At 44.7% G+C, this 19,151-nt stretch overlaps 1 protein-coding gene across 8 annotated transcripts in view; it reads left to right on the forward strand.

Annotated features, from left to right (window-relative positions):
* The window catches only part of CALD1 (caldesmon 1), a 267,520-nt gene that overhangs the window by 189,086 nt on the left and 59,283 nt on the right, over positions 1 to 19,151 (forward strand). For all 8 annotated transcript variants that reach the window (XM_063928509.1, XM_063928507.1, XM_063928506.1 and 5 more), the window contains one exon: positions 18,208 to 18,336. In XM_063928509.1, coding sequence (XP_063784579.1) covers positions 18,208 to 18,336 — 129 coding nt within the window. The remainder of the gene's footprint in view (positions 1 to 18,207; positions 18,337 to 19,151) is intronic.

Raw genomic sequence — 19,151 nt, forward strand, 5'->3', positions numbered from 1 at the left:
TCTGTTTGGCCACATATTTTATGATTGGCAGCCACCAGCACTGGTTTTGCCTATTATATTGACCATGAATAATTTGAATTGGTCCTAGACCACCAACCCAGGGCACCCCTGCAAGTGTCCTGAGGCACTCCAGGGAGCCACGGCACACAGTTTGGGAACCTCTGGTCTAGGTGTTGCTGTCGGATGTTAGCCCATATTATGCTGTGCTAGTCACTGGTTAGTACCAGTGCTTATCTCTTATACACCTAACATATACCCAAGACACAGAATGTCCGAAGATATACCATCAGTTTCTAAAGCCTTTTGTCTAAAAGTGACCCATAATGCTTTGCTTACAGTGATCAGTCTGTTGGAATGTAGCTGACTGTCTCCTGAATATCATATAAGGCACTACCTCTTAGATGTCTACTAATGGCAGTGTCAGGTACAAGCAGGCTTCTCAATTTATGTCTTCTCTGATACTAAAGTTTACAGCCAATCTCAGCATGAATACAGTCTTCTTAGACGTCCATGTGGCCCTCATAGGTATTACAACTTATATATGTAGAAATAAAATAATTAACCCTATGGATGCACACATGTATACCCCTATTCTGCTGCGTGTGGCATCTTTCTATTGTGCTTGGAAAAAGTATACTGTAAAATAGGGGTGTGGTTCATAGGGTCGACCACACTTAGGTCGACAGTGTCTAGGTCGACCACTATTGGTCGACAATAACTAAGATGACACCCAAAATAGGTCAACACAAGCATTAGGTCAACATGAGCAAGGTCGAAGTGAGTTTTTTTCTTTCTTTCTTTTTTGTGTCGTTTTCTTCGTAGAGTGACTGGGAACCTCAATTAGTGTACCGTGTCCCCTCGCATGGCTCGCTTCGCTTGCCATGCTTCGGGCAAGGTGCCTCACTGTGCTCCGCACAGGTTGCCATTCCCAACTGTAGTCCACGTGGATCGTAAAGTATGAAAAAGTTAAAAAGAATGGAAAAAATTGTGAAAACCCATGTCGACCTATTGTTATGTCAACCTAGAACATGTCGACCCAGAAACCCTGTCGACCTAATGCATGTTGACCAATAGTGTTTGACCTAATGACTGTCGACTTAAGTGTGGTCGACCTAGAGACCGGATACTGTAAAACAGAAGGTATGCAGTTTGTATGTCGACATTTGGAATGTCAACGTGGTCTGAATGTTGACATTCAGAATATGGACATGGGCAGAATGTTGACTGGCACATTGTCGACTGTCTATGTTAGGTTAGGTTTAGGGTTAGGGCTCGAATAACCTAGAAAAAAAATAAAGCATTATGTCCATGTCATCATTGTGAATATCGACATAATGTTTATGTTGACATTCTGGTGTTATCATTCTGAATTTCAACATTTTGTACCACACCCATAATGGAAGTCTGCAGTTTGGCCAGTTCTAAATTGAGAATTGGACGGTCATGTCAGACGCTGTCCTATAAACAGATTTTTTTTTCTTAATTTAGCAATATCATTTAACTTTGAAAAGACATTTCTTACTGTCCTAAGGTTTTTGCAGCGAGCAAAACACACAAATCTGCCCTTATATGAAAGAGTTATGGACGTTCTAAATAATTTTAAGCCTGTGTATTATTTATCGGGAAAGATAATCCCCATAAAACATGTGCAAACTGCAACAAGCCAAACTGTCATGTTGATTTAGTTGAGAAGAAAGTCTAGTACAAACTATTTTATAGCAGAAAAAAAAAAAAAGTACCAAAAGCAGGACGGGGCACGGAAACAATAGAGTTTTGTTTTAGGAGTTTATTTTCACAGCTTGTATCCTTGCTGAGGTTTCAGGGCTGGTGCATGCTGGGAAGGGAACCCTTTCAGGTGAAAGCAGCAGATTTTTCTGAGAGTTTGTGAATAATTTACAGTAGATTTAATGTCAAATGGTTGGAAGTCAGGAAACGACACGAGGTCATCAAAATGTAATGTGTGTGAAGAACAGACTGTGTAGTGAATACTGCAAGAGCGGAAAAAAAACAACATTTTTTTTTTAATGGATGTAGCGTGTATAACGGTCTTTAAGATTCTTCCCAGACCACAAGATAATGCTGGCATGCAGCACAATGCCTACCTAGCACGAACACAGGGTTAAGAAAAAGGGGGATCTGTATCAAAGCTTAGAGAGATACAGTGGAAAGTACCAACCAACCTAATTCTAATTTTATCAAACCCAACCTGTAAAATGACAGAAGCTGATTGATCTCGCTGCAAGCTTTGATACATATCCCCACAAAGCCACTTGGTTGTTTCTTTCTGATGTTCCCTTAATTAATTTACATGTTATCATTTTCCTCTAAAATACAGATTGCTTGAGCTTCACTTAGGGCAGGATCTACTAAAGGGAAAATGCGGTAAGAACACTCATTTTTTATTTTTTTAATCGCATTTCCCATATGTACTAAGCCCAACAATGCCGGGCTTTGGTGCGGAAGGTAACGCCAGCCTATAGAAGATCTGATTGGATCCCTCCCAGCCCCCCCTGTGGCCGCTGCGTCACTGTGCACATGTGTAGACAGACTCCCGGCACTGATCGCAAAGTGCACTAATCGCATCTCCTATATATTTGTCTCGTGACTCTGTGCCTGGCTTTCTAACGCTGGGTGGAGTCACAGGGCTGGGTGGAGTTAGCAGCTCCTGCCCTGTCCCAGCACACCACTAGCAGAACGGAGCAGCAGCCACAGAATCCGCCCACCATCCCCAGCCTGTAGCCACTAGTGCACGGACGCCCCACAGTGCCAGGTAACCATGCACCCCTCCCTTGGCACCTACAAACCACTGTCACCCACACAACCCCAAACCCCCCCTCCACCAGCTCCCACATCCAGCCACTGACGGCTCACACCCCCACCCCGACGCCTGCATACCTCACCAGCACACACTGCCCAACCTAACCCCACACCACCGAACCCACCCGCCGCACAAGCCCAGCACCATCTCCCACAACCATCCTGCCCAGGGACACGCATCACGGCCGCCCGGCCATCACCCCTCCCATCATCTGCGCATCCACCTTCCCCACCACGGCCAGCCCGACACCCGCAGCGCACACCGCCGATAACCCCCCTTCCGCACAACCCCTGCCCCATCTGTCACTTTGCAGGCGCGCTGCGGGCACACAGTCCCGCAGCACGCCGTCCACACCACGGCTGCACACACCGCACCCGCCCTCCCCACAACCCCAGCACAAACTCTCTCCCGACCCCGGCCCACAGTGTTCCGCCAGCCCCCGTCACCACAACGCCGGGAACACCTGCACTACCACAGCCCCTTCACCCGCACCTGTCTGTGTGCCGGCGTAAGGGCTCTCACCACTCCTGCCCCCAGCTCCACAGAAACAGAAGTCTCTCCCCTCCCAGCAGCTCTCCAAGCGCAGCCCCTCTCTGCACCATGTCTGCACTATGATTCCCCATTATTTGTTTTTCATGTACCATATTTGAGGATATTGACAAAGAATTGAAAACGGTGGGGCCGACTGAGTACAAGTTTTACCACGTTTACCTCTTCTAATTGGTTGGAGGACCTAGGACGAGACCAGATAAGAGAGTTTATCTTTGACTGTCAAAATTTCATTGGGACATTGCTTCAATTTTCTGATCTTCTATAATTAAGGGAGATCAGTACAAGTACTGACTATAAAATCTCTGAATATTGACTGCTTTTACAATTGACTTTACTGGGACTTCTCTGGATCTATTCTAAAAGTTAAACCTAGATAGGTTTTACACCTATAGACATCTAACACAGAGTGTCTTATACCCTTGATCAGTGCGCAGGAATTTGGTTTTGTGTTTATATTGTGTTTTAGTGATTGGTGGAAGTCACATTTAATTTCTGCAGCCTGATTTTCAGCAAGGAGCGCAAGTGGTTAAATATTTTTGCTGTGTGTGTATATGGCCATGCTGTACAGACCACTATCCTGCTGTGTGTATAGGACCCGCGGCACTTCCAGACCCCATCCCCCACACCACCGCACCTGCCCCTATCCCACCCGCACCACCCATGCTTCTCACCCCCCACACGGCACCTCCCAACCCCCTACCCCACCTGCAGCACCCTCCTCCCCCACCCATGGCATCCACGCACCCCCACACCTGCCCCTCCACCACCCGCAGCACCTCCGGACCCCCTCCACCATCCACCACACCCCCGCAACCAGCCCCTTCTCCACCCGCAGCGCCTTCGGAACCCCTCACCCATCCCCAACAGCCCTGCCTCTCCCCCACCCGCCACATCCCCTCCCCTCCACTATTCACACCACCTCCAGACCCCCTCCCCCATTCGTAGCACCCCCACCCCTCCCGACCCCCTCACCCATCCGCGCCCCCACCCGCTGCAACACCCGCAACCACCCCTCCACCACCTGCGGCGCCTCCTGACCCGATCCGCCACACGATTGCACCTGTCCCTCTCCCACCCACGGCACCCATTCTCCTCCCCTACACACGGTACCTCCTGACCCCCCCCCCCCCCCCCCGACCCCACCCGTGGCATCCACGCACCCCCCCCCCCCCTCCACACCTGCTACATTCTCTACATTGTGCCCTGCAGGCGCTGTTCACGCCGTAGCAAGATGCGAAGCCCCCTTCACCATTGGCCACCCACTAACAACAGTAGGAATGCAGGTAATACTCCATATAATACATATATTCAACCACACAAAGGCGTGCAGGGGTTAAGGGGGCGTAGCCCCCCTACGACGGTGTGAAGAGCGCCCGTAGGGCGCGATGAAGCACCTAGTATGTTAATATTAGCGTAATGACACTGCAATGTGTGGCGGGATGTACTAGTGAGGGTTAGTACAGCCCACCCTTTTTAACGGTGCCTTTTATTAGATTTTTTTATTATATTGGTATTTGGGCACTTATTCATTGTGCTATTTATGCACTTTCCAGCATATTGTTTACTTGTGTGCAAAATCCTTCATTTTGGATTATAGTCGGACTTCAATAAAGATAACTGGACAGAAGTCCAGTTTAGGCTGTTTAGTGGGTAAACAAGTTACGCGGCCATGAACAAAGGCAGAAATCCTCCCCAAAATGCATAATCCGTACCTCTGAAAGCTCAGTCATATATCGCATATGGGCCCTCATTCCGAGTTGTTCGCTCGCAAGGCGAATGTAGCAGAGTTACACACGCTAAGCCGCCGCCTACTGGGAGTGAATCTTAGCTTCTTAAAATTGCGACCGACGTACGCGCAATATTGCGATTACAAACGAGTTAGCAGTTTCAGAGTAGCTCCAGACTTACTCTGCCTGTGCGATCATTTCAGTGCTTGTCGTTCCTGGTTGACGTCACAAACACACCCAGCGTTCGCCCAGGCACTCCCACCGTTTCCCCGGCCACTCCTGCGTTTTTTCCGGAAACGGTAGCGTTTTCAGCCACACGCCCCTGAAACGCCGTGTTTCCGCCCAGTAACACCCATTTCCTGTCAATCACATTACGATCGCCGGAGCGAAGAAAAAGCCGTGAGTAAAAATACTTTCTTCATAGTAAAGTTACTTGGCGCAGTCGCAGTGCGAACATTGCGCATGCGTACTAAGCGGATTTTCACTGCGATGCGATGAAAAATACCGAGCGAACAACTCGGAATGAGGGCCTTGGATGTGAGCACATCACCAGTTCTAAAAATCTCCCACCTTAGTAAATATACCCCTAGGTCGACAGCAATTAGATCGACACCCATTGGTCAACAGTGGATAGGATGACACTATAAATAGGTCGACCTGAACAGGTCGACATGAAAAAAACTTTGACATGAGTTTTTCACTTTTTTGGGGACTTTTTCATTCTTTCCAATCCACGTGGACTACTATTGGGAACGGTAACTTGAGCGAGCGAAGCGAGCCATGCAAGGGGACGCGGTGCACTAATTGGGGTTCCCGGTCACTTGGAGAAAACGACACCAAAAAAACATAAAAAACTCATGTTGACTTTTTTCTCTGTTGACCTTGTTCATGTCGACCTAATGGCAGTGTTGACCTATATCTAGTGTCGACCTACCCATTGTCGACCAATGGGTGTTGACCTAATGGGTGTCGACCTAATAGCTGTCGACCTTGAGTCCCATACCCATGTCAGACTATGCTCTGAAAGACTGAAAGTATAACCTGTCATGCAAAGACCTTACCTGTAGCTGAGCTTCTGTAATAGTATTTGGCTTATAGAAGATTTGTTTTCTGCTACAAGTAACATTCCAGGGGGTATCTACTTCTCTGCGACAGTAGCATGGCCACGAAACACCCCCCCCCAGTTTTTTTAACATCACCCCTATCTAATTAGGTCTTGCGAAAACCACCCATTTTTTGAGCGAAAATACATAGGTAGGTAGGTAGGTAGGTTGGTAGGTTTTGAGCGAAAATACATATGTATTGTCGCAGCACTTATCTCGGGTCTAGGGGGCACTTACCGTGGATTGTGTTCCACACGCCTGAGGCACGCAAAGCATAATCGCCGATAAGTGCTGGCATCGTGGATAAGCTCTTGCTTATTGGGGCTAGTTGGATAGCCCCCGGCGAACCAGTTAGCTGTGGTAAATTTCCGCGGATAATTGGATACCGCCCTCTGTCTGTAGGTTTATGCTTTGGTCAAGTGGAAACAATAACAATTACAAACTGCTGTTGTCTACAAGCAGACGTTGGACGATGCAACAAGTCTAAAAGTGCATACTAACTGGGCGATATTTTAAACGATATCGCTCATTTTCACCCTCCTGAGTGATATTGTTATATGTGACATTGTTACATGTGATTCATGCTCCTATGGGTCGTTAACGATATAGCCGTCGTCTGTTCATGCATACCAAACTTGATATAGCATGCTTATTCAGGTTTGTTAGCAAATGAAAAAAGAAAACTAATGGGCAAAACCAGGTTGCACTGCAGGTGGGGCAGATGTAACATGTGCAGAGAGAGTTAGATTTGGGTGGGTTATATTGTTTCTGTGCAGGGTAAATACTTCCTGCTTTAGTTTTCCACAGCAATTTAGATTTCAGTTTGAACACACCCCACCCAAATCTAACTCTCTCTGCACATGTTACATCTGCCCCACCTGCAGTGCAACATGGTTTTGCCCATTAGTGTGTTTTTTTTGTTTGCTAACAAACCTGAATAAGGCCCAAAGCAAACAGAAAACTGACTGTCTCCATGTGTAGGGTAAAATGTAGTCGCAAGACACAGATATGGACATGTTAATGTAATTTTCCTGCCCGGAAATATGGTTCTTGACAGATTTTATGGGTGTGTATTTAATCTGAGAAGATCTTAAAGGAATCTTAATTACAGTGATGTGTGTGTGATGACAGTCATGAAGTAGCACCTAGCATATAACAATGTACAAAGGATGAAATCCCTCTCAGACGGTGCCTAACAAGTGTTTCTAATGTACTGTATGCCACGTCTGTCTGTCACGCTATAATCTCGGCTATAGCTTCTGTTGTCACGCTCACTTATAAAATCATATAAAGCAATGCAATTTCTCTTGTACAGAGCTAAATCTCGGCAATGTACTTCTATAACTGTGAGCTGAAATCCCAGAACCTTGGGGCTAATTCAGACCTGATCACTGATGTGCGTTTTCGCACAGCAGGCGATCAGGTCTGAACTGCATGTGCGGATGCGCCGCAGTGCGCATGTGCATGCAAGAAATGATATCGGCATCTCAGCCCAGCGCTCGCTTCTGCCTGATTGACAGGCAAAGGTGTTCGCTGGGTGGGAGGAGGCGGCGGCTGCGTGAGGTAGGGAGCCGCTGTGCGATGCTTTTGTACTTGTGTGTGTGTGGTGGGGGGTGGGGCCTGACATGTGGGGCGTCTTACCGCATGTCAGAGTAAATGGTCGTAGATGTGCTAAATTTAGCACATCTACGATCAACTCTGAATTACCCCCTTTGTTATTTGCTTCAAGGAGAAGTTCCGCGCACAGTAACACCTCCAGCATGGATCTCTCATAGGCTATTGTGTATGGTGCAAGCATGTGGGGGCCAGTAGCTTTGTATCTTCACTACCCTTGATTTTTGGAATTCCTCTCCATGAAATCTACTAATGAGCTCAGCGGGACATCGCAGTGGTATCTGGCGGCACATCACACGGAATTGAATTCCGTAGTCTGACATTTAGAGTATTGCAGTTTTGTATTTAGTTCAGTTTGTATTGAGGCTTAAGGAGGATCTATTGTGGGTCTATCTGGTTTAGGTATCGTTTTGCCTTTTCTTGTTTTATTAGTAGTACATGAGGGAACCTCTAGTTATTAGTTTAGTACATTCTTCTACTTGGGGAGATGTATCAAACTTTCTAAAGAGGCCAAGTGGAGGTGCTAATCCCAACCAATCACATTTTATCTATCATTTATATAGTACATTGTATAAATAGGTAGCTATCTGACTGGATGCCATGGGCAACACCACCACGGGTCCTCTTTAGATGGTTTGATGCATTTCCCCCTCATTCTGAATGTCTTGTATTTCTCTGTTGCTCTCTGCACACTGACCATGGTTGGATGATAGCATGTTACGCTACATACATGGTCCATAATGAACCATTGCGTCAGTGTATATATGTATGGCCTATTCTTCAAAGTGATCAAAATCACCTATTACATTTTCCATGTTTTGGCCACTATAAGATGAAAGGTGCAGAAATAACATTGAAACTAGAATATGAATCAAGTGTATGATTCTAGGTGTCATGCTCAGGTCTCTGCCGCGTGTAGCCGCAATGACTGCGCACATTACTGTATGTTATGTAGCCAAACGCTGCTCCTTCTGCTCTCCCCAATGTGGTGCGAGATTAGCAATGTGACTGATCACGAAATGCCTTCACCCAACCATTCCGGAGAGCCATCACAGAAAATTATTGGGAGATTTAAAGGGGTCTATTTACTAAGCCTTGGATGGAGATAAAGTGGACGGAGATAAAGCACCAGCCAATCATCTCCTGTCTGCCATGTCAAAGGCTGTGTTTGAAAAATAACAGATAGGAGTTGATTGGCTGATACTTTATCTCCGTCCACTTTATCTTCATCCAAAGCTTAGTAAATAGACCGCTTTAAAGCTTCCAATAGATGCCCTTTTCATAGCAATGGGCCTAATTCAGATGTGGTCGCAAAGTGGTTGTTGTACGCAAATCAGCTGATGTGTTCTTACTGCGCATGTGTATGAACTGCAGTGTGCACATGCAGCGATCGAAATGCGATTGAGGTCACACCGAGCAATTAGTGGCAAATTAAATAGTGACAGGAAGACGGTGTTTAGTGGTGGGAACCAGGAGTGGTCAGGTAAACGCGGGCGCGTCATGGCCATTCAGACGGCATTTTCTGGCCGTGGATAAATTAGCAGTTGCGATCTAACTTGCTACTGCAGAGCCTGCTGCATCCCGGGAGAGCAGCTCAGCCTGCACATCTTCAGAGGTACTCAGACGCTGCGACATGACCCGATTGCGACGATGGTAGCGATGTATCAGCAGTTGTACACCGTCGGACAGAAATGATGCGACAGCAGTGGGCGTCACTATGCTCAGGTTAGTGCCAATATTAGCGTATCGTCGCATTGCGAACTACAAAAGATAGCAACAGCAATCGCTAGAACAACCACATCTGAATTAGGCCCAATATTTGGAGGAGACCACCGGTCACATTACCGATGGCTACATCCCTCCCCCTCTAAATCCCGTCAGTCGGCATGCTGACTAGCAGTAACTATTCCCACTCATGGGACTCGCACTCGCGCAACCCCCCCGCCCCCCCCCCCCGCCGGGATTCCGCGGGCGGTATGCTGACCGCCGGGATACCCAGCGGCAGTAATGAAAACCCAACCCGTAACAACAGGCCAATGCTAAAGCTGCTTCTACAGCCCTAAACTTGCTGAGCAGGAAGCCCTATCCTACACTGATGAAGAAGAAAAAAGTAGAACAGTCCATCTGTAGGTTTGTTTGTTTCTGTCTCCCCACTAGCCTGTGATGTGTTCTGGGTGTTTAACATATTGACCGTAAAGGTTGCCATGTAAATGCCATTTCTCAGAAGTTGCTATCATGCTACCATCTATTCAGCAAGTCTAATTATAATGTTTAAATTGCATGAGCCCAATAGAAACTCAAAGCAGACTCCGGCTGGTAATTGGGGAGTGAGATAATATTATTTTCATGACCTTTTCCTCTATTTTGTTTTATTTTACTACATTTTCTTCCGAACAATTGGTTTTCGTCACTGTAATACTTGTAAAGAGATTTTTTTAATTGACATTGACCTAATAAGGAAATAAATGTAGCTCTTTTGGCGATGCAAAAAAAAAAAAAAAAAAGCAGCCTGTGACTTTTGTGTGAGTTGCTGAGCGAGGAGGATAAGGTGTGGTTTGGCACTTACTGCCCCAGTTTGGCTGACCATTGTAACAATGTTGACTGTTTTATGGGACATATAAAATAGACATTTTGGAAAGATCTTTTTACAAGTGTCATTTAATGCCAAATTATCTGGATGAAAAATTTCCTTTAACCCTGACTGATACTATGAATTTCACAACAATTAGTGGGGTTCAACGTTTCATTTATGGATTCTAATTACAACCATTCGTGGACTGAAGAAATATTTCTGCCTATCAATTGAGTATGAACCAATGCCTCATAAATATGAGTCAGGCCTCATGAATATTAGTTGGGTCTTATGAATATTAATCAGGACTCATGAATATTAGTCATGTCCCATGAATATTAGTCAGGACTCATGAACATTAGTCAGGTCCCATGAGTATTAGTAAGGACTCATGAACATTAGTCAGGTCCCATGAGTATTAGTAAGGACTCATGAATATTAGTCAGGTCCCGTAAATATTAGGTCCCATGAATATTAGTAAGGACTCATGAAAATTAGTCATGTCCCATGAATATTAGTCATGTCCCATGAATATTACTCAGGACCAGTGGTGCCGAGAGAGGGGGGGGGGGAGGGTACAAATTACCTGGGCCCAGGTCTGATGGAGGGGCCCAGTGAGGGTCCAGCAGGGGCCCAGGCTTCCTCCCTCTTACCTGGCAGTAGCAGCCGCAGATCTTCTCATCAGCCCAGCACACACTGCTGTGTACTGGGCTGCAGTGTGGCCATGGAGGTGCTTAATATACCATTTTTTCAGAATTTTTTTCTAAGGGTACATGACCACACCTCCTGTGATTAGGCCACGCCCCTTGAAAAGTACCTGGGCCCAGTCTGGCTCTCGACTGCCCAGCTCAGGACTCATGAATATTAGTGAGGTCCCATGAATATTCGTAAGGTCTCATGAATATTAGTCATAAATTACCTAACAAGAAAAGAGGAGACAGATAGCAGGGACAAGATAGCTGTGAATCAAGGGCATTCCACATGTGGCCCGCCAATGGCACTACACATCCCAGCATGCTCCATTACAATTTTTATATTTGGTTATGCAAAAAATTTAACAGTTCATGCTGGGATGTGTAGTTCCACGGCAGCTAGAGGGCTGCGTGTTAAATTCCCTTGCATTAAATGAGTATTTGATTACATAAAAAAATGAAACTATATGGAGTATTATTTTTTTTGCTTATCAATGTATGTCAAGCCACAAGAATACGCTATCCTTGTGTATACCTCGTAGATTACTGTTTTTGGCCTGGGTGCACCCTGATGTAAATGCAATCTGTCATGCATCCTGCCCCTGGTCTGAACCAATATTCATGTATGTGAATGCACCATCTCAGTTTATTGGAACGAGTGCCTTTACTGGATCATGTAATAGAGTGATTGACTACATACTGTACACATGCTATTTAAAACATTAGTCCCTGTAGAAGTCATTCATGAAGTGTAACATGGTTGTTGATTTGCACAAGTACACTTTTCTGTCGAAATTGCATAGATGTGTAGAGTAAGATGGCCGACTTGGCTGTAGAGCAGCAGTTTGTACAGGCAGAGAGGAAGAGCTGAGCAGTTTTAGTGACGTTTAGGGGCTTTTCAGAAATTAGATTTCAGTTTACTATGGTTTTATGTGTGATTTTTTTTGGGCACTATTACCATAATAAGATAAAGGATTTGCGTTGGTTCGTTTTAAGAATGATAAATCTCATGTTTGGGGCAGATGTATTAAGCCTGGAGAAGGGATAAAGAAGTGATAATGCAGTGATAAGTGCAAGGTGATAACGTACCAGCCAGTCATTACGGATTTGAAAAATGACAGTTAGGAGCTGATTGACTTGTGCATTATCACCTTGTGCTTATCACTGCTTTATCACTTTTTTATCCCTTCTTTAGGCTTACTACCTCTGCCCCAGTATTAGGTTGCCTATCTCTGGTTGAGAACATCAGTTGCCCTGGAAAACACCACCTTTTTTCTGTGCACCAAATTTGTTAAATGTCCCTATTTGTATTTTACTAATGTACGCCACTTGTCTCTTTGTAGCTGGTATGAGGTGCATGAGTGGACAGCTCACCTTCTCGCTGGTTCATTCCTCCTACCTGGCTAGCTTATGGTTACGGGTAGTTACTGACTAGTGGTCCCTACTCATGCAGGCTTTCCAGCAAAGTATTTTCTGGTGTGGACACAGGTGATGTTACATAATGTTAATTGTGCCTTGAAATTACTATAAATTGGGCAATAGATAATCACTACTTATAAATATTTTTATTACATGAATCCTCCAGCAAATTACTTGGTTGCAATAAAATCTACATCTAAGGCTCCCCTCCTGCACAGTACTTGGGTTATGGAAATGAAAAGACAATATACTATATATATATATATATATATATACATCTCCTTGCTAGTGCTTGTTTTTCAAATATATTCTCCTTTATATGTCTCTCACTGATTTATAGGTGCTAGGCAATCATGGACTCAGATCACTGGCATATCTACAATGGGTGCAGTGTGTGCGGTGCACACAGGCCCCTGGGTCCAAAATGGGGCCCTCACCGCACACACTGCACCCATTTCTTCTATACTCACCTTTCTGGCGCCCATCGGGGACTGTGTGTGGGCCCCCTCCTCTCCCGTAGCCGTCACCGCCGCAGCTACGCTGCTAGCGCTCTCAGCACTGAGACTCTGGCACAGTGCCAGAGTCTACAGCACACGGCGGCCATTTTTTTGGAGTCCTGCACATGCGCTGTAGACTCTGGCACTGTGCCAGAGTCTCAGTGCTGAGAGGGTTAACAGCGACGGTGGCGGCTACAGGAGAGGTGGGGGCCCACACACGGAGTCTGCACATGGGTCCCCTCCTCTCTAGAAACGCCTCTGACTCAGACCATATGTGGTTACTAAACTCCACATGTGTGCATAAGATGCTACATCGTCTGCGATTGGGTCCCGACATTGGCAAGTGCATACACTCTTGCCGATGTCGGCTGTGGCAGGAGGAGGAGCGGGCCATGCTGCATTTGGCAGCATGGCCCTAGTAAGCAATATCGCACATTGGACCTGCATGCAGATCCGACGTGCGATGTAGGATATGACCTGCGGCAGCGCGCATCGCACGCAATATCGTGTGTACACATTACACAATATCGTATGCAAACATACAATATCAGCTGTATTGCATGCAATATCGCATTATGGGGGTAATTCTGAGTTGATCATAGCAAGAACTTTGTTAGCAGTTGGGCAAAACCATGTGCACTGCAGGGGAGGCAGATATAACATGTGCAGAGAGAGTTAGATTTGGGTGGGTTATTTTGTTTCTGTGCAGGGTAAATACTGACTGCTTTATTTTTACACTGCAATTTAGATTGCAGATTGAACACACCACACCCAAATCTAACTCTCTCTGCACATGTTATATCTGCCCACCCCCTGCAGTGCACATGGTTTTGCCCAAGTGCTAACAAAGTTCCTGCTGCGATCAACTCAGAATTACCCCCTATGTGTACACATCCTTACTCTAAGCTGCTTCTCATTCTCACTCTGCAGTTCTCTTCATAGGGCTTTATATAAGTCTGCAGCTCTTATGCATCACAGCTCAGCTTTTCATTACTCTATCTCAGCTCGGCATCTCCTCACTAAATCCTGTGCCAGATTAGGGTCCGCATGGGCCTGGACATTGGCATTTCTATAATGGGTGTAACATTGGCATTTCTATAATGGGTGTAATGTGGTGTGCACAGAGGCCCCTGGACCCATGTTTTATTACTGACCTTTCCAGAGTCCTGCGTCGGCGCTGCAACCATGGCAAACATCATTGCCAAAATGGCCGCTGCACATGTGCAATAGTGGTTAGTCTTCCGAAGATATGCGCATGCGCAGTAGGCTCTGGCACCCAGCAAGGCGCCATTCTGGGCTTTCACCCTGTTCATCCGGTGAGGTCTGGTCCTAAAGGGGAGCCCCTTCCTCTGTCCAGTTTCCATTAAGGAAAACATAGGGGGAATTCAATTGCAGGTGATAATCCATTTTCGCGTGAAAGTTTTCTTTTTTAATCAAAAGTGGTTATTGGGCAATTCAGTTGCAGGTGAAGTTAACAAGCGATAATTCTCCATGGGATTTGATGCAATTTTTTTTACCACCTCCTGAGCAGGTGTAAAGTTGTTGAAAAACCCTATTTTAAGGTAAAAATGTCAAGACATGGTTCAGAACTACTGGGACGCCCTCCCTAATGGCTAATTAGCCACTTTTTTAATTATCTTCATTTGCCCATAATGATATGTAATTTTTGGGGTAAAAATGTGCAAAATGCAGGAAAATGGGTTAATTGACGTGGGACAGGCTAGAGGTTCATTCTTGGGTAGGGATGACCATCAACCACCGATGATTACTAATCATAGATGGTGTATGACAAATGTCGAATGTTTTTGCCATCAATAGGAGAGAACCAGATGGTTTCCCTACATCGATGGCACAGCCTAAACTAATATTTTTTATTTTTTCAAGGTGCCTGGACTCGGGGCATAGCCCCGCCCTGGCACTCGTGAGGCCCCGCCCACAGGATGTGATTGGCCAGCGGGTCATTCTATAAAAATAAAAAGGGATGGCCATTGATGAGTAAAACCATCGATGGTCTCCTATTGTATAGTTGTTAACCATCAATGGCCACTCACAGTTTTGCCATCGATGGCAAACCCTATTCATGGGAATAAATAAATCATAACTTACTCCTTCTGCGGTCTTGTGGCGTCTATCCACATGCTTCCATGTAATGCATGGCTATCAGCTCTCTAATTGGTGGATAGCTCCAGCCATCCAACAATCAGCATGCTCAAAGCATTCATTGTCTGGCTGCAGTCTGGGAGCCTGAGAGGCAAGTAGAGTATGCTGCTAGACTGCTGTATGTGTAATTCACAATCAGAGCAGCAGGGCAGTACTCTCTACCTGCACCAGCCCTGCTCAAAGGCCTTTAGAATCATGGAGCCCTGGACAGCTGCCCAGTGAGCCCATATGTTAAGATGGCCCTGCCCATTAGGGTAAAATCAGCCTAACCTGTGTTCTGGCATGTGGCGGGATGTCCGTCAGACAAGAGAAACTAGAAAGTTCCATAGGGTATACCCTAAAACAGGCCTATACTCCACCCCTAACTATATGACCAATGTGTAAATATGCAAAAATCTAGAAACTATTAACCCTGTCAGTGTCTGCTGACCTCATGTGTTTAAAAACCTGGCAGGCATAATAAGTGCCTTCTGTCATTCTTCTTTTATTGGCTGCATCAGAAAAATGAAAGGTAGAATAATAACATAGTCAATTTAGTATAGTAGTTATAGCTTCTAAGAACAGTATATCCCAGAACCCTGTATAACAAGCTACGTAGCTTTCCAGCAATCGTAATGGTTTTATCTGCAACATTTTATTGTGTAGGTCAACACAACTTTATTGAAACTTAACAAGTAACATCTCTTAATTTTTGGGAAAGTGCCCAAGGAAGAAGCGCTCCAAGATTTTACATAGATTACGGTGTTTCGGCCTTCATGTTTAATATAGCAGCATATTATGTGTCTGTACTAGATAAAAACTGCTTCAGCCAGGTAACTGTATCCCTTGTTTTGGAGAACAGTCGGTATGAAGACAAGAAGTGATGGATTACAGGTTGAGGGCGGGATGTACTAAGCCTTGAAAAGTGATAATTTCACTGTGATAAAATGCCAGCCAATCACCTCCTAACTGTTATTTTTCAATCCCAGTCTGTGACATGGCAGTTAGGAGCTGATTGGCTGGTACTTTATCACAGTAAAATTATCACTTTTCCAAGCTTAGTACATCGCGCCCTAAATTTGAAAGAGTTTGTTGATTATATGGCGTTTGAAAGCTGCTATTTTACTTTCTGTATGACCTTGTAATGAAAATTTACTTTCTACTGTGTGTAACTAATAATTAGTGTGTGTGTGTGTGTGTGTGTGTGTGTGTGTGTGTGTGTGTGTGTGTGTGTGTGTGTGTGTGATCAGTTGTGATAGTATGTTAGTTGTTGTTCATGGTACATTTTTGTGGCCTGGAATAAACATTTCTCATAAGTGAGGTAGAGAAGTTGAAAATTGTTTTTGGCTTTTTTACCTGATGTAATAAGTAGTCTACATGTCACCTTATTTTTCTTGGCATTGGTGACTTCAGTGTGTCTTATTCCCAGAATTGTGCCTATAGCTGAATATAGTGACTGTTCTTGTGAAATAAATGACTAAGACCGCCCAGCTATGAGCTGGGTATGTTCCTGTTTGGGCTGTGTCTGCACTGGTTGGATGCAGTCACCATTAAATGGTATCTCACTTGGGTGCTCTACATCTACTCCAGACATGTCCTCTACAGGTGTTCCGAGTTGTAGCTGCTGGAGACTCTAAAATAATGTTCTTCATAAAGTTATGGTCAGAATTTTAGTATCAGAGTTGGGGAAGTTTCTGTACTCAAATTGCGGCCTGAGGTGGAAGCTGGACTGGAGGCTACACGGAGAGAGCTGGGAGGCTTTATTAGGCTTCATAGAGGCAGAAGGGAATATAGGCCAGATGTACTAAGCCTTGAAAAGTGATAAAGTATCAACCAACCAGCTGCTGTCATTTTTCAAACCCAGCCTGTAACATGGCAGTTAGGAGCTGATTGGCTGGCACTTTATCACTGTGAAATGTATCACTTTTCAAGGCTTAGTACATCTCCCCCTTTGTACTGAAGAGTGTCGGTACTATGCAATAGGAGACTGGCTGACACCGGTAATGTGTAACAGAGGAAACGGGCTGGGACTGGTAATATGTGTAACAGGTAAACCAGGCCGGGACTAATAATGCATAACAGATAACCTGGCTGTAACCGGTAATGCATAACAGGTAACCGGGCTGGGGTAGTTAATGCGTAACAGGTGAACCAGGCAGGGACCTATAATATGCAACATGTAACCGGGATGGAACCAGTAATGAGCAACAGTTAACTGGGCTATAACTAGTAATGCACAACAGGTAACCAGGCTGGAACCAGTAATGCATGACAGGTAACCAATCTGGAACAGGTAATACGTAACAGGTAACCCGGTGGTCAGTGGTAATGCGCAGCCCATAACCGGGCTGGGACCAAAAGCAGGGACACTGACCTTGAAGGCACAGAGTTCTGCCAAGCCAGGAGGGCATCTGTAGAAGTGACGTTGCACTGGTAACTGGCATCTGTGTAGAAAGCATTCAAGTAGTGTCTCTGATGTTCCAATTGGTTGCCAGGATCAACTGAGTAACCACGTGACATGATCATAATAAAGTTTTATTACAGTCTACTGTAGGCATGGGTACACACAAGGTATATATGGATACAGGGTACACACTTGCAAAATGTTCCTTGACCACCGGCCATAATTATAATAAAATTTTGCTAAATTTTAAGAAGTCATCTCTCATACCTTTGTATTAATTAAACTGGTAGAATAACTGTAGTGATGACATCCAGCAATTCAGTTAAATTTGTAAATATTTCCAACCAGCGACAAATCTCTTAAACATTGGACTCTCTCCAGAAATCAGAGATAACTGACAAATGCATCCTCAATATTTTTTTCAAGTGTTTTTTTAATATGGTTTCATACTCTGCAGTGATATGTTGTTGTTTGCTCAGGGATCTATACAAGTGTATAACATCTAATGATGTTTTCATTATATTGTCTCAACGTCAAGCGATGGGCTAAATATGAGTGATTTTAACATTTACTATGCTCTTGATTTCACTGTAAAAAAAATGAAATGTGCATTGGAATGTCCTGTTGTTTTATCTATTTTATTGTAAACCTGGTTTGGCTTTTATTGCAGAGTAACCTATCAGAGAAATGACGATGACGAGGAAGAAGCCGCCAGGGAAAGGCGCCGGCGCGCTCGCCAGGAACGACAACAGCTGCAGAAGGATGATGGAGAAGGACACAAAGTTAACTCTCAGAATAGGTAGGTTAAACCCAGATTTTACATTTCACATTCTGTGGGGGAGATGTATCAAGCCGTGGAGAGAGATAAAATACCAACCAATTAGCTTGTAATTGTCATTTTACAGGCTGTGCTTGAAAAGTGACAGGAGCTGATTGGTTGGTACTTTATCTCTCTCTAACTGATTTCTCTCCAAGGCTTGATACATGGAATGTTTAAAGGAGATGCACTGTGATATTTAAAATGAGTTGGACCACCCTGTGCAATGTAATGCAAAATAATATATTGCATTATTTGGAGGTGTTGTGTGTTCACTCCAAATTCATCACACTTTGTTTTGTAAAAAGTCATGGGAAAACCGTACCATGAACAGCCAACTGTCTGCAACAGGAGAACAGGAAGTCAGACTATCTCCAGTCACCCTTAAGAATGTAAATATGGCAGCAAGTTGAAAGGGAGGTTAAAAGTTGCCGTCTGCTTGTACGTCAAACTTTATTTACATTAAATGACTGTACATGAAGCAATTCAAGCAAATATTTCAGCTTTATTTATATGTTCAAGGACCCTTACACTACAGTAACCCAGTGTCATTAACCATGAATATAAAAATATGTTCTAAATATTTCCCCCAAACCTTGAGGCACAGCTATGAGCCTCGGGGATTACTTTGATTGTGGGGCTTTAGATTTATTTTTGGATAAATTGAAATTTTCAGTGGACTAGAGAGCAGTTTAGACCTTTTGGCCGGTATCCAGTTAGCCGTGATGATCCTGCGGCCGCGAAAAATGGGGAGTTTTCTCAATTTTTTAAAATTTTAACACTGATTTTTTTTATCA

Source organism: Pseudophryne corroboree, chromosome 6, assembly GCF_028390025.1.
Source record: "Pseudophryne corroboree isolate aPseCor3 chromosome 6, aPseCor3.hap2, whole genome shotgun sequence".
Taxonomy (NCBI): Eukaryota; Metazoa; Chordata; class Amphibia; order Anura; family Myobatrachidae; genus Pseudophryne; species Pseudophryne corroboree.